At 52.4% G+C, this 19,993-nt stretch overlaps 5 protein-coding genes across 5 annotated transcripts; 1 reads left to right on the plus strand and 4 right to left on the minus strand.

Annotated features, from left to right (window-relative positions):
* Positions 1-187: 187 nt before the first annotated feature.
* BROUX77_004483 (uncharacterized protein) lies at positions 188-1,235 on the minus strand (the record flags this gene model as incomplete). Its single annotated transcript, XM_073749250.1, has 2 exons — positions 188-891; positions 962-1,235. The coding sequence occupies 2 exons, from the start codon at positions 1,233-1,235 to the stop codon at positions 188-190; spliced, it is 978 nt and encodes a 325-aa protein (XP_073604940.1).
* Positions 1,236-2,043: 808 nt separating this feature from the next.
* On the plus strand, positions 2,044-4,785 carry BROUX77_004484 (uncharacterized protein; the record flags this gene model as incomplete). The annotated part of the gene is made up of 1 exon (XM_073749251.1): positions 2,044-4,785. One exon carries the CDS (start codon positions 2,044-2,046, stop codon positions 4,783-4,785), a length of 2,742 nt encoding a protein of 913 aa, XP_073604941.1.
* Positions 4,786-5,095: 310 nt separating this feature from the next.
* On the minus strand, positions 5,096-6,997 carry BROUX77_004485 (uncharacterized protein; the record flags this gene model as incomplete). The annotated part of the gene is made up of 5 exons (XM_073749252.1): positions 5,096-6,243; positions 6,313-6,450; positions 6,521-6,614; positions 6,686-6,742; positions 6,836-6,997. The coding sequence occupies 5 exons, from the start codon at positions 6,995-6,997 to the stop codon at positions 5,096-5,098; spliced, it is 1,599 nt and encodes a 532-aa protein (XP_073604942.1).
* Positions 6,998-8,382: 1,385 nt separating this feature from the next.
* On the minus strand, positions 8,383-9,849 carry BROUX77_004486 (uncharacterized protein; the record flags this gene model as incomplete). Its single annotated transcript, XM_073749253.1, has 5 exons — positions 8,383-8,526; positions 8,643-8,793; positions 8,859-9,128; positions 9,623-9,652; positions 9,836-9,849. 5 exons carry the CDS (start codon positions 9,847-9,849, stop codon positions 8,383-8,385), a joined length of 609 nt encoding a protein of 202 aa, XP_073604943.1.
* A 424-nt stretch (positions 9,850-10,273) lies between these two features.
* BROUX77_004487 (uncharacterized protein) lies at positions 10,274-18,446 on the minus strand (the record flags this gene model as incomplete). Its single annotated transcript, XM_073749254.1, has 3 exons — positions 10,274-10,819; positions 10,894-18,248; positions 18,323-18,446. The coding sequence occupies 3 exons, from the start codon at positions 18,444-18,446 to the stop codon at positions 10,274-10,276; spliced, it is 8,025 nt and encodes a 2,674-aa protein (XP_073604944.1).
* Positions 18,447-19,993: the final 1,547 nt, after the last annotated feature.

The raw sequence follows: 19,993 nt of genomic DNA on the forward strand, positions 1-19,993 counted from the left end.
TGAAATGCAAGTGAATATCAATATTTAATAAGATGCACAATACTAAACTCCTCCAACTCCAATTCAAATAACTCCAAACCCAAGTAGTGTTTTCATCCGCTGATATCCCATCCTGGTCGCATCTGGGCCGTACCAGGTAGCTTGGATAGTGCTTTTGTTGGTTCTGTTGCGGCCTTTGGCGAATGTTCTATGGCCCTTGAAGTTCCAACGTAGGTCTAGGTAAAGAGCGCTTCCCGGCGCCTGTTCGCGGCAGCTCTTGGCGCAGATACGGCGCGCTGGCATTGACAATCATGCTGGCATCCGCAATCTCCTGATCTGATAGGCGCGTGCGACCACCGGCAGCCGGGCGATTAGCCTTGTCCGAAAGCAGCTTTTGCATAGCAGCTTCCCATAGGCGATACCTCTCGCGGCCATGTGACTCTCGTTGTACTATAGACCGTACTTCCTTTTGTTTGCGCACCTTGGCCGCACGCACTAGTCCACGCAGGGCATCCTCGCCCTGTTTAGCGGCGAGTGCGGCGGCAGCGCGTATCTTTTGAGAATCGCGCTCTGTCTTTTCGATTCTGGGCGTGTAACGGAAGGTGTGAATGCTCGGGAATTCGGGGAAATGGCTAGGGATGTATTCCATAGATGCGCGCTGGGTTTCTCCACTGAGATCAGGGTGCAAGATGGGTAGGGACTTCGTGACGGGATTTGAGTGCGCAGACTGGCTCGGGGCCTCCTTTTTCAGTTCGAGTAGGCGTTGTGGAATGGGGTGTTTGCGATGAGGGTTGAGAAGCCAAATGGGAAGATTGCGCTGCTGCAACATCAACTGGAAGTCGTTTGGTGTCGGCTTGTCGCGACGCGCGCCGAGCGCGATGTTGTGGACATTGTTGATGAGTGACTCTAGGTCTATGGCGTATTAGCATTAAGACCTCCCAAGTCTCTAGGCGCGCAATAATCCATGCAAGAGCTCACTCACAGATCTCGACGTGTTGCGCAAAGCTATCTAGTGCTTGTGGTGTTGCGCTGTCGAAGCCGACTTGCTTAAGCACAAGCGCAATAGAGCGCTGAAGCCCTTTGTTTGCAAAGGTCGCAGGTGAAGAAGGCGTAAATACCCTAGCATGGATATTGATAGTCGGCGCGGCAGGGTTGGGCGTAGAGCGATCTTGGGCCGGAGTGTGAATAGCTGTGCTGATCGGACTGTGGGCAGATTGATCACTACCGTCGGATGAGGGCGAGTCTATTGAGTTCATTCTTGCTGTACAATAGACCGGAACAGGGTGTACGATCAGGCGGCCGGTGCGGATGGCGGCTGAGAATGGGCCACAATAAGCAAAGCGCGAGTGTCTGGCGCAGTGTCAGCCAGCCTCATCTAATGATGCAATATGCGCTGGAGTATGGTGGATATTGTGGTGGATTTAGCCTCGCGTGTTTATGACTAAGCTTGCAGAGTATGGGGATGACAGATTGCAGCTGGCGGCGGCTGTCAGTGCTGGACTGTGCCTACGCCTCCAAAAGTCTCTGAGCACCAAACCGGTACAAGATACTTCTTCACATGATCTACGCCCAAGTATCAACCCGGCCGTAACCATCTACAGCCAGATCTTGACCGACGATTCCCCCGTAGTTCCATGGGCTTCCTCAAGGCCCAAAGCCAATCATCTGCGCCTTTTCTCGCCTGTATGCCGCATATTACAGCCGAGCCCTGCCTGCCCTACACGTACATATGCACAAGTACAGGGGCATATTGTTTTCCACTGCAAGCAGCAACAGTCTGCCTCCGTTGCATTATTGGCCTCCTCTTCTTGTTGATTGGTGTCATTAAAGACCCCCAATGTCGCGCCGTCTGCGTCTCGCCGAACTCTGCTTCTTTGTCTGCATTGAGGCCATTGGACACTGACACCTCTCTTCTCTTCTGCACTCTGATACTCCCGCCCCTTATCACCGTTGGATCAATCCTAACCGCCTGGCCAGGCCTGTCGATTGCCGTGCGTGCCCTTTGTACCCTTTGTCTCCGTCTCTGGCTGTCCGTCTGTCCTGTGTGTGACTTCTCCCTGCACCATGCCACAAAACCTCGATCCTTCCCAGTTCCCCCGGATCCAGGTCCGCAAGACATTGCTCGTGATAGATGCCCAGAATGACTTCTTGTCCAGAGACGGCTTGCTGGCCGTACAGGACTGTGACAAGCTGTCGTCTGAAATAGCCCACCTGGTGTCGCGCTTTCGCTTGATCGGCGATGTAGTCTGGATCCGGTCCGAGTTCAAGACGCCCCGGAAGCTTACAGCCGAGCACATCATCACGTCAGCCTCTGAGCCAGCAACCGCCCGGAGCTCGGACGTGGACCGTGAGGCCTTCCTGACGCACGAGTTTGACAAGAGACCATGTGTTGCTCCCGGCACATCTGCCTGTGACATGCCAAATGTGCTGAAAGAAGTGCTGGACAAGGCAACAGACACTGTCATTACCAAGAGCCACTACTCGGCCTTTAGAGAAACCGGCTTGGTTCAGCGGCTGCGACGACATATTGCCTTTGAGCTCTATTTGTGTGGCTCCCTGGCCAACATTGGAATCTTTGCCACGGCTGTTGATGCAACGCCTCACGGAACCACAGTGAACATCATCGAGGACTGCTGTGGCTGGCGCGAAGAAGACCGTCTGCGCCTTGCTTTTGAAAAGCTAGATCGGATTTACGCCTGCCGCCTGATGAAGTCTGAGAATCTCTTTAGAGATACACTTCCAATCGCCAACCTTAGCAAGTATGGCTCTCCTGTAGGCAAACCAACATCTTCTCCTCGACCACGTGTACGAAGGTCGACCGACAGGCCGCCAAAAAGAAGCTCTACCAAGTCTGAGTCCAAGACACAAATCTCCCTGGAGAAGACTATGGATCTTACCGAGACGCTCCAGAATCTATCACTGGAGCCCTCGACTGGAGCGCCTGATAGTGAGGAATTCAAGGTCAAGCTTGAACACGGGGTGCAAGTATCTCAAACAAGCGCTGAATTTCAGGCGCTTCTTGAGCCTGCTGTAAAGACCTTGCTAGAGGATATAGACAAGGCAAAGAGACCAGAGGATGTTGGGCCGGCAAAGCAATCCGAAGAACCCGCAAAAACGGAGCTATCAGAACCCATGAAAAAGATCAAGTCATCTGGGGACGCCGAAAAACCAGACGTACCGGAAGATTCCGAAAAGACAGAACCATCAAACCCACCTCTGGACCTGAAGACACCAAGTCCAACCTCGAAGAATCCAGAGACACCGGCACTAGAAACTACAACCAAGGCAGACCCCAGCAAAAACTCGTCCGTTGATGAACTCACCACTATGCTGAGTGGTGTTGCCATTAAAGCCAAGGAAGATGCGACCATTGAAGATCCCCAGACTGCATCTAATAGCCCTGATTCGCCTCTTCCCGGGAATTCACCAAAGGAGTCTCCATTACCACCTGATAAGAAGGCGTCATCTGATAGCCCTCAGCCACTCAAGATAACCGCATCACCGTCTGAAGACAAGCCCGTATTGCCCGAAACCCCAGTGCCGACCGTGGTATCTTCAATAGAAACAGGCGATACAAGGAATCATAATGAAGAGAATGCCCCTAAGTCGGAGGCAATAACTCGGCCTGAGGCTGTGGGATCAGATGCTCCCGATCTGAATACTGTCAAACTAGACACCACAAAACCAGAGGCTAATGCCATCGAGACCAATCCCAGCCCCAAGAAACCCCCCAAGAAGATCTCCCCCGCCTCACCGCACCAGCCTCTCCTGCGACTCTGCGAAGGCGACACCACCGTCATCCCAAACGTGCTCGACCCCGCCTTTGCCGACGAAGCCTTTGAGACACTCAAGGAAGAAGTCCAATGGGCCGCCATGACCCACCGCAGCAGCGAAGTGCCGCGCAGAATCGCCGTGCAGGGCGCCGTTGCCGACGACGGCAGCAAGCCCCTATACCGCCACCCAGCCGACGAATCCCCGCCGCTCCGCCCCTTTTCTCCGACCGTGCTCAAGCTCAAGGCCGCCGTCGAAGCCCACCTCGGCCACCGCGTCAACCACGTGCTGATACAGTACTACCGCACCGGCCACGACTACATTTCGGAGCACAGCGATAAGACGCTGGACATTGCGCGTACGTCGTACATTGCCAATCTGTCGCTCGGCGCACAGCGGACCATGGTCTTCCGCACCAAGCGCATCGAAGCAACCAGCACCAGTGGTGATGCCAACGCCAGCACCAACGCCAACGCCGGCCCGCCACGCCAAATCGAGCGCGCCGCGCTCCCCCACAACTCGCTCCTGCGCATGGGCCAATACACCAACAAGCGCTGGCTCCACGGGATCAAGCCCGACAAGCGCGCGCCGCGCGATAAGGACGCGCCGGCCGCCGCCTTTGCCGGCGCCCGCATATCGCTCACCTTCCGCCTGATTGCAACGTTCCTGAGCGCCGACGACACGCGCATTTGGGGCCAGGGAGCGACGTGTAAGACGGCAGCGGACGGGGGCGCCGCTGCCGCTGTGGTCGTCGGTGACTGCGCGCGCGCAGAGAAGCTGGTCGCTGCGTTTGGGCGCGAGAATAGGGATCCGTGGTTTGACTGGGATGAGGTGTATGGCCAAGGCTCGGATGTCTTGCATATGAAGCTAGATCCAGGGCCGGGCCAGGCGTTGTCTGGAAACGGCGGCGGGGACGAGAAGAGCCGTTGTGGGAAAGGCGGCGATGAGGGTACAGACGACAAAGTAGATGCAGCAGAGCCAGAAGCTCCTCTCCCAAAGAGCGACGTTGAGGCCAAAGGCACAAGCGAGAAATGATTTAGTAGGCATTTTGTTTTTGTTTTTCAGGATAGCGAGCCCAACATCACATTTATTTAACCTGCGCACAACCAATCATCTCTTGATCAAGGAATCATGTTTTGTTTTTTTATTAATGTGCAATGCCAACCAGAAATATGTTAAAGAATATCCAGAAAACGCAGAGGGTGTTGAATACGCCATGAAAACAAGAAGCAAAGGGGGTTAACTCCAGAAAATATCAAACATTTAACCAAGAAAGCCAGAGCCCTGGTAGAAACCAAAAAAGAAAAAAAAAGTAAACACTCACACAAAACCGCTCTTTCGTTTTTTACTTGGCCTCATCCCAAGGCAGAGGGTACGTGCCAACCCAGCTGGCCACCTCGCTGCGTAGAACAGCAATCTCGGGGTCTTCGCTGCCATCGCCAACATAGTCCATGAACAGCTTCAGCTTGCCCGGCAGCTTCTCGCCCTTGTCAGTGGCGGCCTTGCGGGCCTCTTTGTTCAGTCGGGTGGCGATGCCAACGGCGCGGTGCACAATGTCCGCGACGCGCGTAAAGTCGGCCTCGGTGAAGCCGCGGGTCGTCATGGCTGGCGTGCCCATGCGCAGACCACCGGGAACCATGGCCGACTTGTCGCCCGGCACGGTATTCTTGTTCGCTGCGACGCCAACAAGCTCGAGCACGCGCTCGACACGGCTGCCGTCAATTCCGTTGGGCTTCAGGTCAACGAGGACAAGGTGGTTGTCGGTGCCGTCACTGACGAGCTTGTAGCCCAGCCCACCCTGCTCCGGCGATGCGCCCAGGCGTTTGGCAAAAGCCTGCGAGTTGACCAAAACTTGGGACTGGTAAGCACGGAACTCTGGTGACTGCGCCTGCTTTAAAGCCACGGAAAGGGCAGTAATGGTATGGTTGTGGGGGCCGCCCTGGTGGCCCGGGAAAACGGACGAGTTAATGGGGCCTTCGAGGTCATAAAACTCGGGCTTCTTGGTCTTGGGGTTCTCGCGACGAACGCCCTTGCGGAAGAAGATCATGGCACCACGAGGGCCACGAAGACTCTTGTGGGTGGTGGTAGTGACAATGTCAGCAACATCAAACGGGCCGGGCATGACACCAGCAGCCAGCATGCCGGAAATGTGCGCAATGTCGGCCATTAGATAGGCACCGGCCTTGTCACAAATCTCTCTCATGCGCTTGTAGTCGATCAGTCGACTATACGCACTGGCTCCGGCGACAATGATCTTGGGGCGGTAAAGGATAGCATTCTTCTCCAACTGGTCATAGTCGATCTGTCCGGTCTCCTCGTTGAGGCGGTAGGGGAAAGTTTCAAAGTACTTTGAGACGGCAGAAATCTTCTTGGTGGGGGTCTGGTATCCATGGGAAAGATGGCCACCATGGGGGAGGTCTAGGCCCATGAGACGATCGTGGGTGTTGAGCAGCGCGCTGTAAACATAGAGATTGGCAGGGGCTCCGGAGAGAGCTATTTTTAAGGTTCACAATGTTAGCACTTGTGCACAGGCGGGGCTCATGGAAACAGTCGCCAACTCACGCTGCACATTGACGCCCCAGTCATCGGGCTTCAGCTTGAAAGTCTCGAGAGCGCGCTGCTGGCAAAGGCGCTCCGACATGTCAATAAATTCATTTCCTCCGTAGTAACGAGCTCCGGGATAGCCTTCGGAGTATTTGTCTAGAGGCGGGACCGGTTAGTACTGTCCGCATCGCAATAAATTGAACCACCGCAAACGAGTTGAACGCACTTTGCATAGGACTTCCCAGAGCCTCAAGAACAGCCTGTGAGGTAAAGTTCTCGGACGGAATCAAGTTGACGAAATTCTTCTGGCGAGTTTTCTCCTAAGATTCATTGCCCAACATGTCAGTTTTTTGTCACTCGCAACAACGTCTCTCTATCTGGAGCATCATACCTTCTCGATGATTTCGTACACGAGCGGATCAGCCTGTGCAAGGGTCTCACCAAGCAGCTATCACAGCCAGAGTCAATGTTAGTATTACCCCACAGGCTTTCCGAGGAGCCACGGAAAGATGCGATCATCGTCAAAAAAACACGCGCTCACCGTCTGTTGTCCCTCAAACGCACTCGAGGCATAGCCTCTCGAGCCGACAGCCCCAAAAGCCAAAGGCCTGGCTCCGGCCCGCGAAGCAGAAGAAATGCCCGTCGCCGGCGCAACTGGTCTAGCCAGCAGACGGCAGACGCCCCGAGCTCCACGCATGGCCATCGTTGACTGCAGGAGGGGTAGGAAGAAGTTGAGTGTGGTCGGCGAGGAAGAAAGAAAAAGAGAAATGTGCCGGTAAAGAGGGGAAGCAGAGCTTTTCTAGAGCACGAAGAAGAAAAAAATTACAAAACCAAGCGGATAAGGCAAGTGCTCGGAGATCCAAGTAGTCTTGCATGCAACGTGCAACTGCTTGAGCGGCAGCTGCTATCTTGGGAGACTGTATCGATAACGCAGAGCTTCCTTCCTTCCTTTCCAGCGCCTGTGAGCCGGAAAAGAAGTGGGGACGTTTCTCGGCTGGCAGGATCACGGGTTGAACCTATCGCCACCAGCCTTTGAAGTTGGCCCCGGGTTTTGAGCCAGAGAATGCATCTACCTATACATCATGTTGGGGATTGAACATATGCTGGAAATGCCTTGCACAGCATCAACTACCGTAGCATTCTTCAACTCATCAACCTACATGAGCCTGTCTTGAGGAAGGAACCCTCGAAGCCACTTACAACTTCCATTTCGGATCCTATCACATGCCTGGCCAGAATATTTGCAAGTATCCAAGTACACAGGCCAGTCTCTTTTCCGCGGTCTTCACCCCGCTATTGTGCCAATATCAATCTCCATTAGAGCTTGGGTTTTTTCTTCTTTCTGATCCATATAAGTCTCCGCGGGCTTATTTAATCTCATTGCCCCGGTAATCCTTTTCAGTCAGAGAGTCAGTACAGCACTTTGATGCGATGTCGGTAATCCGTTACCTGATGGTCTCCATGAGTAAATGCCCTTTGCCCGACAGTGAACAAAAGCACAAATAAATGGGAATGAACATTAGACTACTTGATTTATGTACATTAGGGTTAGAACACAGCACCACGTGTTAAGCACAGACACTTGAATTCTCATATATTCCTAGACACCCTCTACTCACAATCACTTATCACGAACAGAGCCGCACTTTTTCAATGTTCTTCATCATCATCATTCAGCATGGTGTATTATCGTATCTCGCATATAACCAACGACAAATAGCGAGTTAACTATTCATGGTAGAACGTCAAACATAAGGTTGAGTAGCATCAACAAACACCAAAGACAAATTTTGACGACCGCCAGGAAACAAGGTTCAACACCATCACGAGGGAAAGACAACGCAAAACGAGACCACAGCAGGATTTGAGCCAAAAAAGAAAAAAAAATGTCTGAAAAAAAACAAGAGACTTGCAATGAATGACTCGTTTACTTTCCCTACCCTGACGACGCCCTGGTTATTGGCGTCCAGTATATCCCGTTTTTTTCCTGATGATCTCGTCACACTAAGTGTATTCACTTCAGCTTCTATGTGATGATGAATTCCCTTTTTTTTGAGTGTGTTTTGTTCTGCTGCCTGTTTACTCTGTTTACTCGTCGGCCAGCAGAGCGTTCCGCTTCGCCGTCTGTCTCTCCAGCTTGCGCTCGCGAGCAGCCTTGGTCTTGGCACGCTTGGCATCCATCTCCTCCTTGAGGGTCTTCTCACGGAGCTTCTCGGCCTTGGCACGGTGAATCTGCAGTGGGGGTTAGGAACTAGTACTTTGAGATGGAAAGAGTGGCACCAGATTTGCCAAAGTCTTTCGCATAACGGCAGACGATATGGAAGTGTGGATAAAGAGGAGGTACGTACGTGCTCGACCAGGGCGCGCTTGTGCTTGAAGGTGTTACCCTTGCTCAGGTGGTACAGCTCGTGGTACAGGTGCTTGTCGATCTTGCCAGAGGCACGGTACTTGACCAGAAGACGGCGCAGGACACGCAGGCGGCGCATCCACTGAACCTGGCTATAGGGTTGTTAGTCCTAATGAACATGTTGGATTACGCTGTGCTGGTTCTGGTGATAACATACCTGGGCAGACGGGCATCGGCGGTACCCTTGCGCTTACCGAAGCCACGGTGGCGACCGTCTCTCCGGGACAGGTTCAGCTCACGGGCGCGGGATCTCGAGTGCATGGTAACGGGCTTGCGGATGATCAGGCCATCGGAGACCAGCTTGCGGATGGTCTGGCGAGAGTTGGCAGTGGCAATCTCGGTGACCTCGTTGGGGTCCAGCCAGATCTTGCCCTGGCCGCAGCCGAGGACAGACGCAGCAAGGCGCTTCTGAGTCGTCAGGTTAACCCTACAAGGAGAAAGTGTTGTGGTTAGTTTTGCCGTTGGTTATGAATTGATGATTCCATGTGCCTGTGTGCTTTCTTCCGTCATCGATCGTATACAAGTTGAGTGACTGGCTGGCTGGAGGGTGGCGAAAAAAACAAGACTAGAAACCGAGTGACAGGACATGCATAATAATGCGTCAAGTTTGTGTGTATCGTGCGGCCTTTGATGAAGTTCATATCCCGCCGAATTTGAAGACAAAGAAGTAAAGTCGAAGTCGAAAATCGGGCTTTAGGCGTAGAAGTGCCGCAAAACTGAAGGTTGACCGTGCAAAAACGGCCTGCTGGGTTTGTCGCCACATCATGAACAGCCAGGAAGAACCAAAAAAAACCAAGTGTATATCGATCAACGACGAGAAAAGAAGCGCAGCGAGGCCCACGAGTTGGAAACGTGTATTTGGGAGTCTCTCTCGAACTATTCGGAAATTCTCAGATACCCGGGGGTTTTCTGGCTACTCACATCTTGAGTCCGGTGGTCGTGAATGGGGTGCTGGATCAAGGGAAAAATCGTTAGAATGACAGGACGGACCAGAATTTCTCAGCAGTAGTTCTGAGGGGTGAAGTTGTGGGAAAAGTGGAGCTAGCCTTGTTTAGGAATGGCCAAGAGGGCATTTTCTGGTGTGCCGCTTGTGTGCGCTAACGTGAAATCAGCACGTGATGTGAAGTGGAGCACGCCCTAAAGCCCATTCGCTTGGGTGGCGGGTCGGTGTAAGGCTCGGTGAGGACATGAATGGAATATAGGAGAAGGAGTTGTATTTTAGTTAGTTACCGATACGTGATTCATGATGATGAAAACGAGTGGTAGTTGGTACTAGCATTGTGTAGTTACATATCGAGAACGAATCACAATGAATCACAATGATTGAATCAGTTGGTGCAAACAGTAAAAACTTTTATGTTCCAAAGATATACCAAATATGCTAAAAGAAACAAACATACAACCCCAAAGAACGAGAGCATGTAAAAGAAAAATACAGATTAAACAACAACCCAGGCCAAAAGTCTACCACAGAAATCAGATTCACACTGACGCGTGACGAAGTCGTCCCTGAGTAGAATTGACGAAATTTGCTCCGTACCTCTCTCTCCCAATACTAGACTCCAAGGTCACTTAGTCAAACACATCACCCATGTCACTTCTGCCCACGCCGAGAAGCTCCTTCTCGTCCTCGAGTTCGTCATTCGACAGGCCTAGTCCACCGACACCACCCTCGGCTTCTCTGCGCTCGTTGACCTGCGCGCCTAGTCTCAATGCCACACGCTTGAAGTAATCCTGCATGCTGCGCTTAGTGTTGGGCGCCAGTTCAGCACCGGGGCCGGCCATGTACTTTTCAAAGACACGGCCTTCTTCCTCGGGTACGCTGAAGATGCTGACAAAAGCCTGCTCGGCAGCTAGCTTGACGGGGATGACAACATCGCGCACGCCAGCAAAGATGTGCGGGGCCAGGAGTGCCAGATGGGGTCTGACCATGTCCATATTGGTGCGGGCAAGAGTTCGGATGAGCACCAGGCCCAACCGCCGGGAGTCTACGGGGTGGTCAGGCTGGATTGTTTCGGCGATGGTCTCAAAGAGGAGCTTCGTAATCTCAAATGTCTTGGGGGACTCCTGCATCAAGAACTTGGCAGTAGCCAGAATAGAGTTCTCTGAAACAAAGGGCTATTTCAAACTATTAGTAAAATACTCGGGCGGCTACTAACCAACTTAGAAGAAGGGGGATGGGGATATCTTACAGTCTTGTTCTTAATACCGCGGACTAAAACCTCTGGTAGAGACTCGCGGAGGGAAGAGTCTAGAATAGCAGCAGGAGCCTCGACTAGAACAGCGTTTAGGGCCAGAATGGAAGAAGAGGTAAAGGTTGAAGGCATGGCCCGGTTCTTGATCAGCGTAGTAGCAACATCTTCTGGGACATTCTTAATAAGAGCACCTAGCAGCTTGGCATTGGTGGTTGTCATAGCCATGTTGCTCTCATCGGTCTCGGTACCGTCAATCATACCCAGAACAGCGGTACGACCCGCATCACCCATGTTGCTACCAGCCTTGCTAATAACCTCATACAGAGCCTTGAGCATGGCAGTGCGGACACCGGCATCGGTAGTTTTGCTACCAGTGACTAGTTCCGCAATCAAGGGGTCAATTCTAGGCGTGTACTTGATGAGAGTTCCCAGAGCTCGGGCAGCACGGTTACGCAACGAATCGCTAGTAGTATCGGCCAAAGCTTTGGCAAATGTACGCTGCAGTTGGGGCATGAAAGGCTTCAGAGCAGCAGGCATCTTCTCCAGCAAGGTGTTCAGAGTCAGCAGTGTAGCAGACTTGACCTCGGTTGACTTTTCAGATACCACACGAATCAGAGGACCCGTAAGCTGGGTAACAAAAGGCTTGAGTGAAGCCTCACTAGTACGGTCGACAATGTCGGAAATGGCCAGAGCCGACTGAGTACGCTGTTCCGTGCTTCCGTACATAAGACCATGCAAGAAGATGGGCAGGATAGCACTGATACCCTTGGGAAGCTCGAAACCAGGAAGAGGAGCGCCCGCAGTACCGACACGCTGGAGAGCCTGGCGGGTGGAGTTGACCAGGACTTCCATCTGGTCCTTCTTGAGCTTCTTTGTGAATTCACTAAGAGCAGCCCACGCGCCTTTGACAACTTCAGAGTCGCGGTCATCAAAGGAGATGAGCAGAGTACGAATGATGTCCTGGTTGTAGCGCGAGTAGTCAACAGAAGCGTTGGCGAAAAACTTGGCCAAATGGAAGCCCATGGCAGCACGACGGTGGTGGTCGTCATGCTTGAGCAGCTGCAGAAGCACGTTCATGAGAGTGTTGAGACCATCGTCATCGTCAATGGATAGGATCACAATATCGAACGAGCTGTCCAGGTCCTCCTTGAGGCTGGGGTCGGAGCAGTTGATGATGTTGTCCATCAGCGAGTTGATAATGCTGGGCAAACGGCGGTTCATAGCAGCACCCGCGACCTTGGAAAGGGCAGCCAATGCACGAGCGTTGAAGGCTGAGATAGGTGGAGTAGTGAGCGTAGGAATGAGGTTAGGCAAAATGACATTCGAGCGAGTGCTCTCGGTGAGCAGAGTGAGGAGAGCTTGCAGGGCGTTGTCTGCATCGTCGGGGTTGCGCAGGATATTGAGTAGGTAAGGCAGAACCTGATCAATGGCACGCTTGCCAAACAATTGCTGTAGCTCATCAAAGGCCTCGGCAGCAGTCTCACGAACCTCGGCGTTGGAATCGGTGATAGCAGTACGAACAACAGAGATAAGTGTCTTCTCATGATCCTCCAAAGCCTCAGGCGTAGCCGACGCAATAAGCTCCTTGAGAGCCAGGCAGATACCTTGGCGGGCATCCGTATCGCTAGAGGTCAAGAGACCCTGTTCCAAAGTAGGCAGCAGGGTCGAAAGGACATTGTCGCCGGCCTTGCGAATAAGCTCGCCCAGAGCATTGGAGGCGATGACCTTGTGCTCCATGTTGGAGCTTCCCAAACGGCGAATAATAAGCTGAGAAAGAGTAGGTACCAGTTCCTTGAGAATACGAGGACTGGGGACTAGGGCCTTCCACACAGCCACGGCGCCGGCACGCACAGCACCAGAGGTATCGCAGCGGCAGATATAAAGGGCAGACAGAATCTTGTCACGTTTCTCAACACCCAGGACCTCCTTAAGCGAAGCACCAGCTTCACGGACAGCATCTTCATCCTCCTCATGATCCTCATCATTGGCACTGATGCCGGTAAGATTGAACAGCAGATCACCAACTAGTTCCACGGAGCTGAGACGAATGCGGTAACTGTCATCCTCCAGACCACGCTCTAGTTCAGGAAGTAGTAGATCAACAGCCTTGACGGCAAAGTTCTTGACCAAGAGACGACCAGCACGCAGAGCAGTCTCACGGATAGACTCGATATCGTCTGCCAGACCAGCCAGAATAGGAGGAATGATGCGACCAAGGTAGCCCGAGAAACTGTTTCCGAAGCACACGGGCAAGAAGATGAACAGAGACATGAAGCCCTCTCTGACCGACGCCTTGGATGATTCCACGTTCTGCAGAATGGTAGGAAGCGTTTCCTCCAGACGAGAAGTACCCAGACCAGCCAGTACTTCGGACAGAGCCTGAGCGGAGCCCAGACGATCTCCAGCACCAGTATCTGACTTGAGAGTCTGCATGAGACCGGGGATAAGATCAGGTAGAGCATCCTCGCCCAGCTTCTCCATCAGGGAACCCAGGGCACGAGAGGCAGTGGCTCTTGTGGTGGGTACAGGGTCCACGACGGCGACCTTCAGGCCAGCAACAAGCACGGGAAGATGGCTGATGAGGTCCTTCTTTTCGGTAAGGTGGGCCAGGGAACCAATAACCTGAGAAGCCTTGCGCTTGGTGTTGGAACGGTCGCCGAGGCCACGCTGTAGGATACGGGTAACCAAGGCCAACGAGGGCGGGTCCAGGTAGTGAACAAACTGCACCTTGATGAGTGCGTCAAGAGCATCGTCGGTGTACTTGGTAGGATCACTCAGGGCCTTGAGCAGAATATCTACCAGAGACTTGACTTCAGGGTTGTTGATGACATCACCGAAACGTCTCAAACTCTTGTTAGCAGCCCCTCTGACCTCCTTGTGACTGTCATTGAGCACAGCCGTCAGAGGGGGGATGATCTCAGGCAGGCTGAAGGCCAGCTGCTGGGGATCCAGATACGCCATGGCACCAAGTAGCTCGCAAGCACCCTTCTTACTACGCCACTGGTCTTCATCAAGACCATTAAGCAGTGTAGGGAGAATCTTCTTGACACCATAGGAGCTCAGCTGTCTGAAGCATGCCTTGGAAGCCTCCAGGCAAGCATCACGCACATTGGAGTTGCTGTCGCCAAAGCCAGCCAGCAGCTGATGCACAGTCTGGATCACATAAGGCTCGAACAGGCGGCCCAGGATAACCGACAGCAACTCGTAGGACAAGAATGCAGACTCTCGCTGGTTAGATTCCTTCTTGTTTTCGGCAGCAGAGCGGAGAGAAGACATAATACGTTGTTCTCTCAGAGAGCAAATACCGCGGCCCATGGTCAGACCAGCCAGGCCATATGCTGCACCTCTCTGAACAGCAAAGCTCTTGGAAGTCATCAAAGACTCCATCACCTGGTCAATGTACTTGGTAGACTTGGGACCATAAGAGCGGACCAGAGGAGGCAGACACTCAGCAATAGCGTACTGGACAGTCTCAGAGGGCGTGCTTAAGGTAGCAATCAGTCTCTCAATCACAACAGGCAAGCGGGCATCGCTAGCAGCCAGATGACGCGCAAGAGCACCGTACATGATGATAACAGCCTCGTTAATACGATCAGAGGTCTCAGTGGCCTTGTCAGGACCCTGCAGAGTCCTCTCGAAAGACTTCATCAGCTTCTCGACCAGAATCTTTCCACGCAGGTCGATCACATGAACAGCAGCATCCAGCATCTGGCCTCTAACATTGTCGTTCTTATCGCCCAGGGGTCCCTTTTCAATAAGGAAATCAAACAGGGCATCCAGCTGAACAGTTGTGTAGTACGGCGCAAGCTCCTTGAAGGCCAAGGCTATGCCTTGACGAGCCTCCCAGGGATCAGAGAGGTCCATCTTCTTGGGCATGCCATACTCATCCAGTAGTTGGACGCGAGGCTTGGATAACTCAATGTACGAGGACTCGAGGCTGAGAATAACAGCATCAAGAGCAGAGTCGTGAGCCTTGATAGCATCGCCAAGAGCCCGGGCACTGGCACTACGCAGTTGATAGTCCTTGCTTTCCAGGAAGGGAAGCATCTTCTGAGGAACGTCATCAGTCAACTTGAAACCGCTTTCCACCCAAATTTCAAAGCCAAGTTCCTTGTTCTCATTGTCGTCGTCATGAGCAGCAATCCAGATTTCGCTTGAGAAATCAAGCTCACTCATATCAACATCGCTGCTGATTGACTGCAAGACGGCGGAGCGTACATTGGCCTCGGCAACGATAGCGCCTTTAGCAAGAGCCTGCATCTCAGCAATAGACATGTTGGGAGCTACAGAGCGGCTAACATGAGCAAGGCACTCCTTGATAATCTTGTAGTGGGCGTTGTATTTCTGCATAGCCACAATGAGCGAGTCCAAGATGTCCAAACGGGGAACAGCTTCATCAGAGCAGATGTCAGCGTGAAAGGACAAGATCTCAATAGCCAAGACAACTTGCACATCCCGGTCTTCTTCAGTGTCGCCAACACCGCTGGTCTGGAGAACATGGAAAACCAGGGGCAACAGGTAGATGAGCGAAACGGTGTCAAAGGGGCGCTGTTCGGCTGCGAAGCGAAGCTTGTACAAAATACGTGTAACCATTTCGCCAAGAGGCTCCTCCTGGATATTCTGGGGCAAATCAGTGACTTCGCGAGCACGCAGTGTAGCTATACCAACAAACTGGCGGTTGTTTCCCAGACGAGCGGTGCATCTCTCCGAGCAGGTAATGAAGGCCTGAGGAGCTGCGTCGCCAGAGATGAGGCAAGCGCCAGAGTCAATAGATTTCAAGAGACAGTCAACAGCAGCCTGCATCCACAAAGAAGCCTCGGTAGGCGGGCCAGTAGCCAGAGCTTTGACGATACCAACGCCACGGTGAATGTTAGAAACAACTCCCCGGACGTTCTTGCGGATGGCAGCCTCTTTTTTAAGTTGGGCATTGACCTTGGCCTGGTCATCAGCGGACAGTTTCTTTTCCGTGCCCTTCTTCTTGGCAATAGAGCTACGGAGCTCCTCCTCCCATTTTAAGACTTCATAGTCCTTGGAGTTCTTGTTGGGAACGGCATGAGCCTTTTTCGACAGAACATCAACAAAAGCAGTACCAGCGGGAGTCTTGAAAATGGCAGCTTCCATAGGACCAATGTTTTCCAGCTGTTCGGGGTTCAAAGCATCTTTAATCAGCTGCACAACGCGGGTAGTCATTGTTTCAGGGGCAACAAAGGCCAGTTCAGAGGTAGCCTTGTAGGCGGATGTTCTAACTTTGGGGCTCTCCTCAGGTTTGGTCTTTTCAAGAATATAAGCAAGAAGATCATCCTCATACTTCACAGCCAGAGAGCCAGGGTCTATTCCAATCTTGATGGTCAGTTCAATCCAGCTGCTTCTGGGAATCAAATCGTCACGGAGAAGAACCAGCAAGTTACACATCTGCTTTTCCAGAACATCAACCGGAATTTCCACATCAAACTGCTTACGCTCATCGGGACTCAAGCAGAACGAGCGGATAGCGGGATAGAGAGAAGCTGCCTCACTCTTGGAAATGACAACTGCCGAGTCTTTATCAGCCGCCTCGGTCTTGTTAAGCCAGTCCCACGCGCCAGAAATCAGCAAAGAACTGACAGCGCTAGGCGCTTCGGCATACTTTTGGGACAGCGCTTTGCGAGCTTTCTGGCCGACAAGATGGGGAATGGCAGAAGAGCAGGTGATGAACAGAATTGCTTCTGCCCAAGCGAGAGATACAGGCTTGTCAAGGGATTCAAGAGCAGTACCAGTCACAGAAAACAGAGCGTGTGAAAACCAAGCCAAATCATCTGCTGAAGTCAACTTGGCGTAGATTCTAGGGTTCAAGAGGAACGATGACTTTTGTCCTATGCTCAAAGCACTCTTATTGACAGCGGCCTTGTTGAGGGCAGCAGAAATAGAAGTGCTTGAAAGGGGGCCGCTCAGTGCAGGTATAAGAGCAGTAGTGATGTACGCGCCAACAATGGCCCCAGATTGCGCAGCAGTCATACAGTTGTTGTTGACCTCAGCAAGGCCATCAAACAACTTGGGCGCAATGGTTTCGGCAAACTTGATGGTAGCAGGAGAAGGACTTTCCTGGCGAGCAGCTTTCAGAATCAAGGATCCAGTACGAAGCAGCCATAGGCGACGAGTGGGGATCTTTTTGTCAACAAGGCCCTTAGCGTAGGTATCAAGCACAGGCTTGGGCAGCTCAGTGCCGTTGTTAAGAGACACCAAGCTAGCCTTGGCCAGAGCAATAGTCTCGGCAGCGAGAGCAGCCTCATTACCCTCCTTTGCAGTGACGGTAGCTAGAGCCACATTTATCTTGTCGGCAATTTCATTAGACAGGGGAATAGAGTCCAGCATATCTGCGTGCATGACTCTGTGGTCAGCCGAGGGTAGTTTTCCGGTCTTGAGAGGGGTCAAAATCTCATCGGTGGCCTTGGCGAGCAAATCGTTGTTAGACGACTTGGCAACAATGGCCTTGAAGGCAACCACAGATCCCTGGCGAATCACGGCATTGGATGATTTAACAGAGCTCAGAATAGACTTGAGCAGTTTGGCCACAAGCACCTGTGACAGGTCGTACGATGCGGGTAGGCTGCCGACAAGCGGCACCAGAATGGTGGTGAGCACAACCTCGGGGGCGCGCAGAAGGCCTTTCTCAAGCGCAGGAACAAGCTCGGCGGTAAAGTCTTCGACAGTCGCGAAATCAGAGAAGAAGTCGGTCCATGAGCCGGCAATATGAGCCGGCACGGCAGTCTTGGAGCCAACAATCTCACGGGCATAAAACGTAAAGTATTCGGACTTGAGGGCCTGTAGTACAGGCTTTGCCTTTTCGATGCGCGACGAGACGCCAGCAACCACACCGAGGAACGGCGCATATTTGGCAGTTGACGCTGTGTCCTTGGCCGTCAGGACAGCCACTGTGTCTTTAACAGTTTTTTCAACGTCTGGGCTGGTGGAGAAGAGTTTGCGCAGACCACGGCGCGTAATAGTGGTTGCGGAATCGGCCAAGCTCGCCTTGGACACAGGCGCCAGGGACTTTTCAAAGGCATTGGCGGCTGTTTGTAGCACGGGCTTGCTGAACTTGGCCCAGTGGGAGGTCGGGCCCAAGTGTTGCTGCAACAAAGCAGTCCATTCAACAATCACAAAGACGGTTCCGGAGGCAGAACCACCCTTTTGAGATTCCTGGTAGACGGCGGCGACAAACGGCTCGAGCAGGGGGGAAATTGCGTCAAGATCAGAGTTGGTAAGGAGCGACACAAGACATGATTGCACGGCACGTCGGGACGGGCGATCGGTGTATGCGGCGAGAGTATAGAGAAAGAGGCGGAGGATTCCGGGCAACAGGTCCGGCTTGATGGCTGTTGGGGGGAGAAAAACGGTCAGCTTCCCGGTACCAGAATCGGCGGTTCATTCTAGAAGCAGTACAACTCACTCTTTTTGGCCAGCCGTTCGTCAATAGTCTTGAGCTGTGATATTCTGACGTTTGTGGAAGACGAGAAAATGGCCTGCTTGGCCGCCGCCAGATCAAAATCGGGCGAGGAGGAAGCTTCAGCCATGGCGCCAGTATCTTTATGGGTATCTTGAAAAGAGAATAAAGAGGGAGAAGAACAAGGCTCTCATAAAACAGAAAAATCGAAGATGCAATGGGAGGCGAGATGCCAGAGTCTAGATACAAGCTCCAAGCATCAGAATCTGAGCAGTGCTGTCTGCTAAGCAACAAGACAATTAGCCACCAAAACTCTCTTCTACAAGCAGCGAAGAAAAAGAGCACGGCAAAATCGGCGATGGTGTTGCGAGCCGGGCTGCCCTGGTTTCTGGCGAATAGCCTTGCGTGGAAATTCGAGATAGACGAAGGCTGAGAGCAGAAGACAGGATGACACAGAACGAAGGAGAGGCAGACAAAAAGAAAAAAAACTTCTTCCGCGTATGTCACTATGTATTCTCAAGGTGGACACAAAAGCCGGAATTTCAGCCAGCCGAATTGCAATTACTACGACAAAGCACCTTGATGTCGGATTTTACAGGTGCCCGGGGAGAAAAAAGGCCTGCACAATGGAAGAAGGCGCAACTCTGGCGGCGATCCAAATTGATGCAGTTGCTTTGGATGGATGGACTGGTTGTCAACTTCGGCAAAACGATGCCACTGAAGACTCTGTTTTGCAGCATTTTGGCGCAAATGTGGGTCAGTTGGTGTGACGGATCAAGATGATGCGTGATGAGTCCAACAACAGTCTAAAAGAAGAGAGAAATTGCAACTGAGGGAGTAGCAGGCAGAATATTTGCGGCCTATGGCTACGCAGATGTAGGAGTCGGTGTGAAGTAACTTTGCTTGACTTAGGTGAGAGTAATTCTGCCGAATGAATTGTGTAGTTAGTTATATAACTATATGTTTCCAGAATGCAAAGTAATAGCGAGAGCTTTCAAGTTATGTTAGGGTTTGAGTGTCATCCAAGCTCTGACGCGGGGTCGTATGGTGGGGTTGTCCTGAAGAGATCTGCAGCTGTCGTCAGCTGTTCATGCCACGCCAGCTGGCACATATTGCTTTAGCTCCACGACTAAGAATAACCTCGCATGAAAACCTGCCGCTAAAGAAACCAATTAAGACGAAAAAAAAACGCCCAAGGCATTGGCCAGCTTGGCGACACAAAGAATGCGCGCGAGTCTGATTAAGCCGGTTCAGCAGAGCGGGAATTCGGCGGCAGCAAGGCGACACGATGAAACACGCAGAGCGTCTTTTTTGTTCTTCTTTGAAGGCTTCTCGGGCCTTAACGTCTTAACATACGATATATATGTTGTGTTTTTAGTGGTCGTTGGCGGTGCACGGATTGGCAAGGCGGACTGGGACTTGTCCAAGTAGCATTAGTGTCCATGGCCATGGCTGATGACGATGTCCTTTTACACACACGCACAAGATCAGGTACCAGGTTTGAGAACCAGGGTCGGATTGAGGTGGTCCTAGCCAGAAGCATCTAGCTTGAGGGGGCCTTTATAACTCAGGAATCAGCAGGGAACAGGAACAGCCAGCTTGAGGCGGCCTGGGGCTTGTTCATGGCCACGCCGTTTGATACACTCGGCAGCACGGGCACAAATGGTCCGCACAGGT

Source organism: Berkeleyomyces rouxiae (genome assembly GCF_048999995.1).
Source record: "Berkeleyomyces rouxiae strain 22BRR77 chromosome Unknown BrBRR77_ptg000004l, whole genome shotgun sequence".
Taxonomy (NCBI): domain Eukaryota; kingdom Fungi; phylum Ascomycota; class Sordariomycetes; order Microascales; family Ceratocystidaceae; genus Berkeleyomyces; species Berkeleyomyces rouxiae.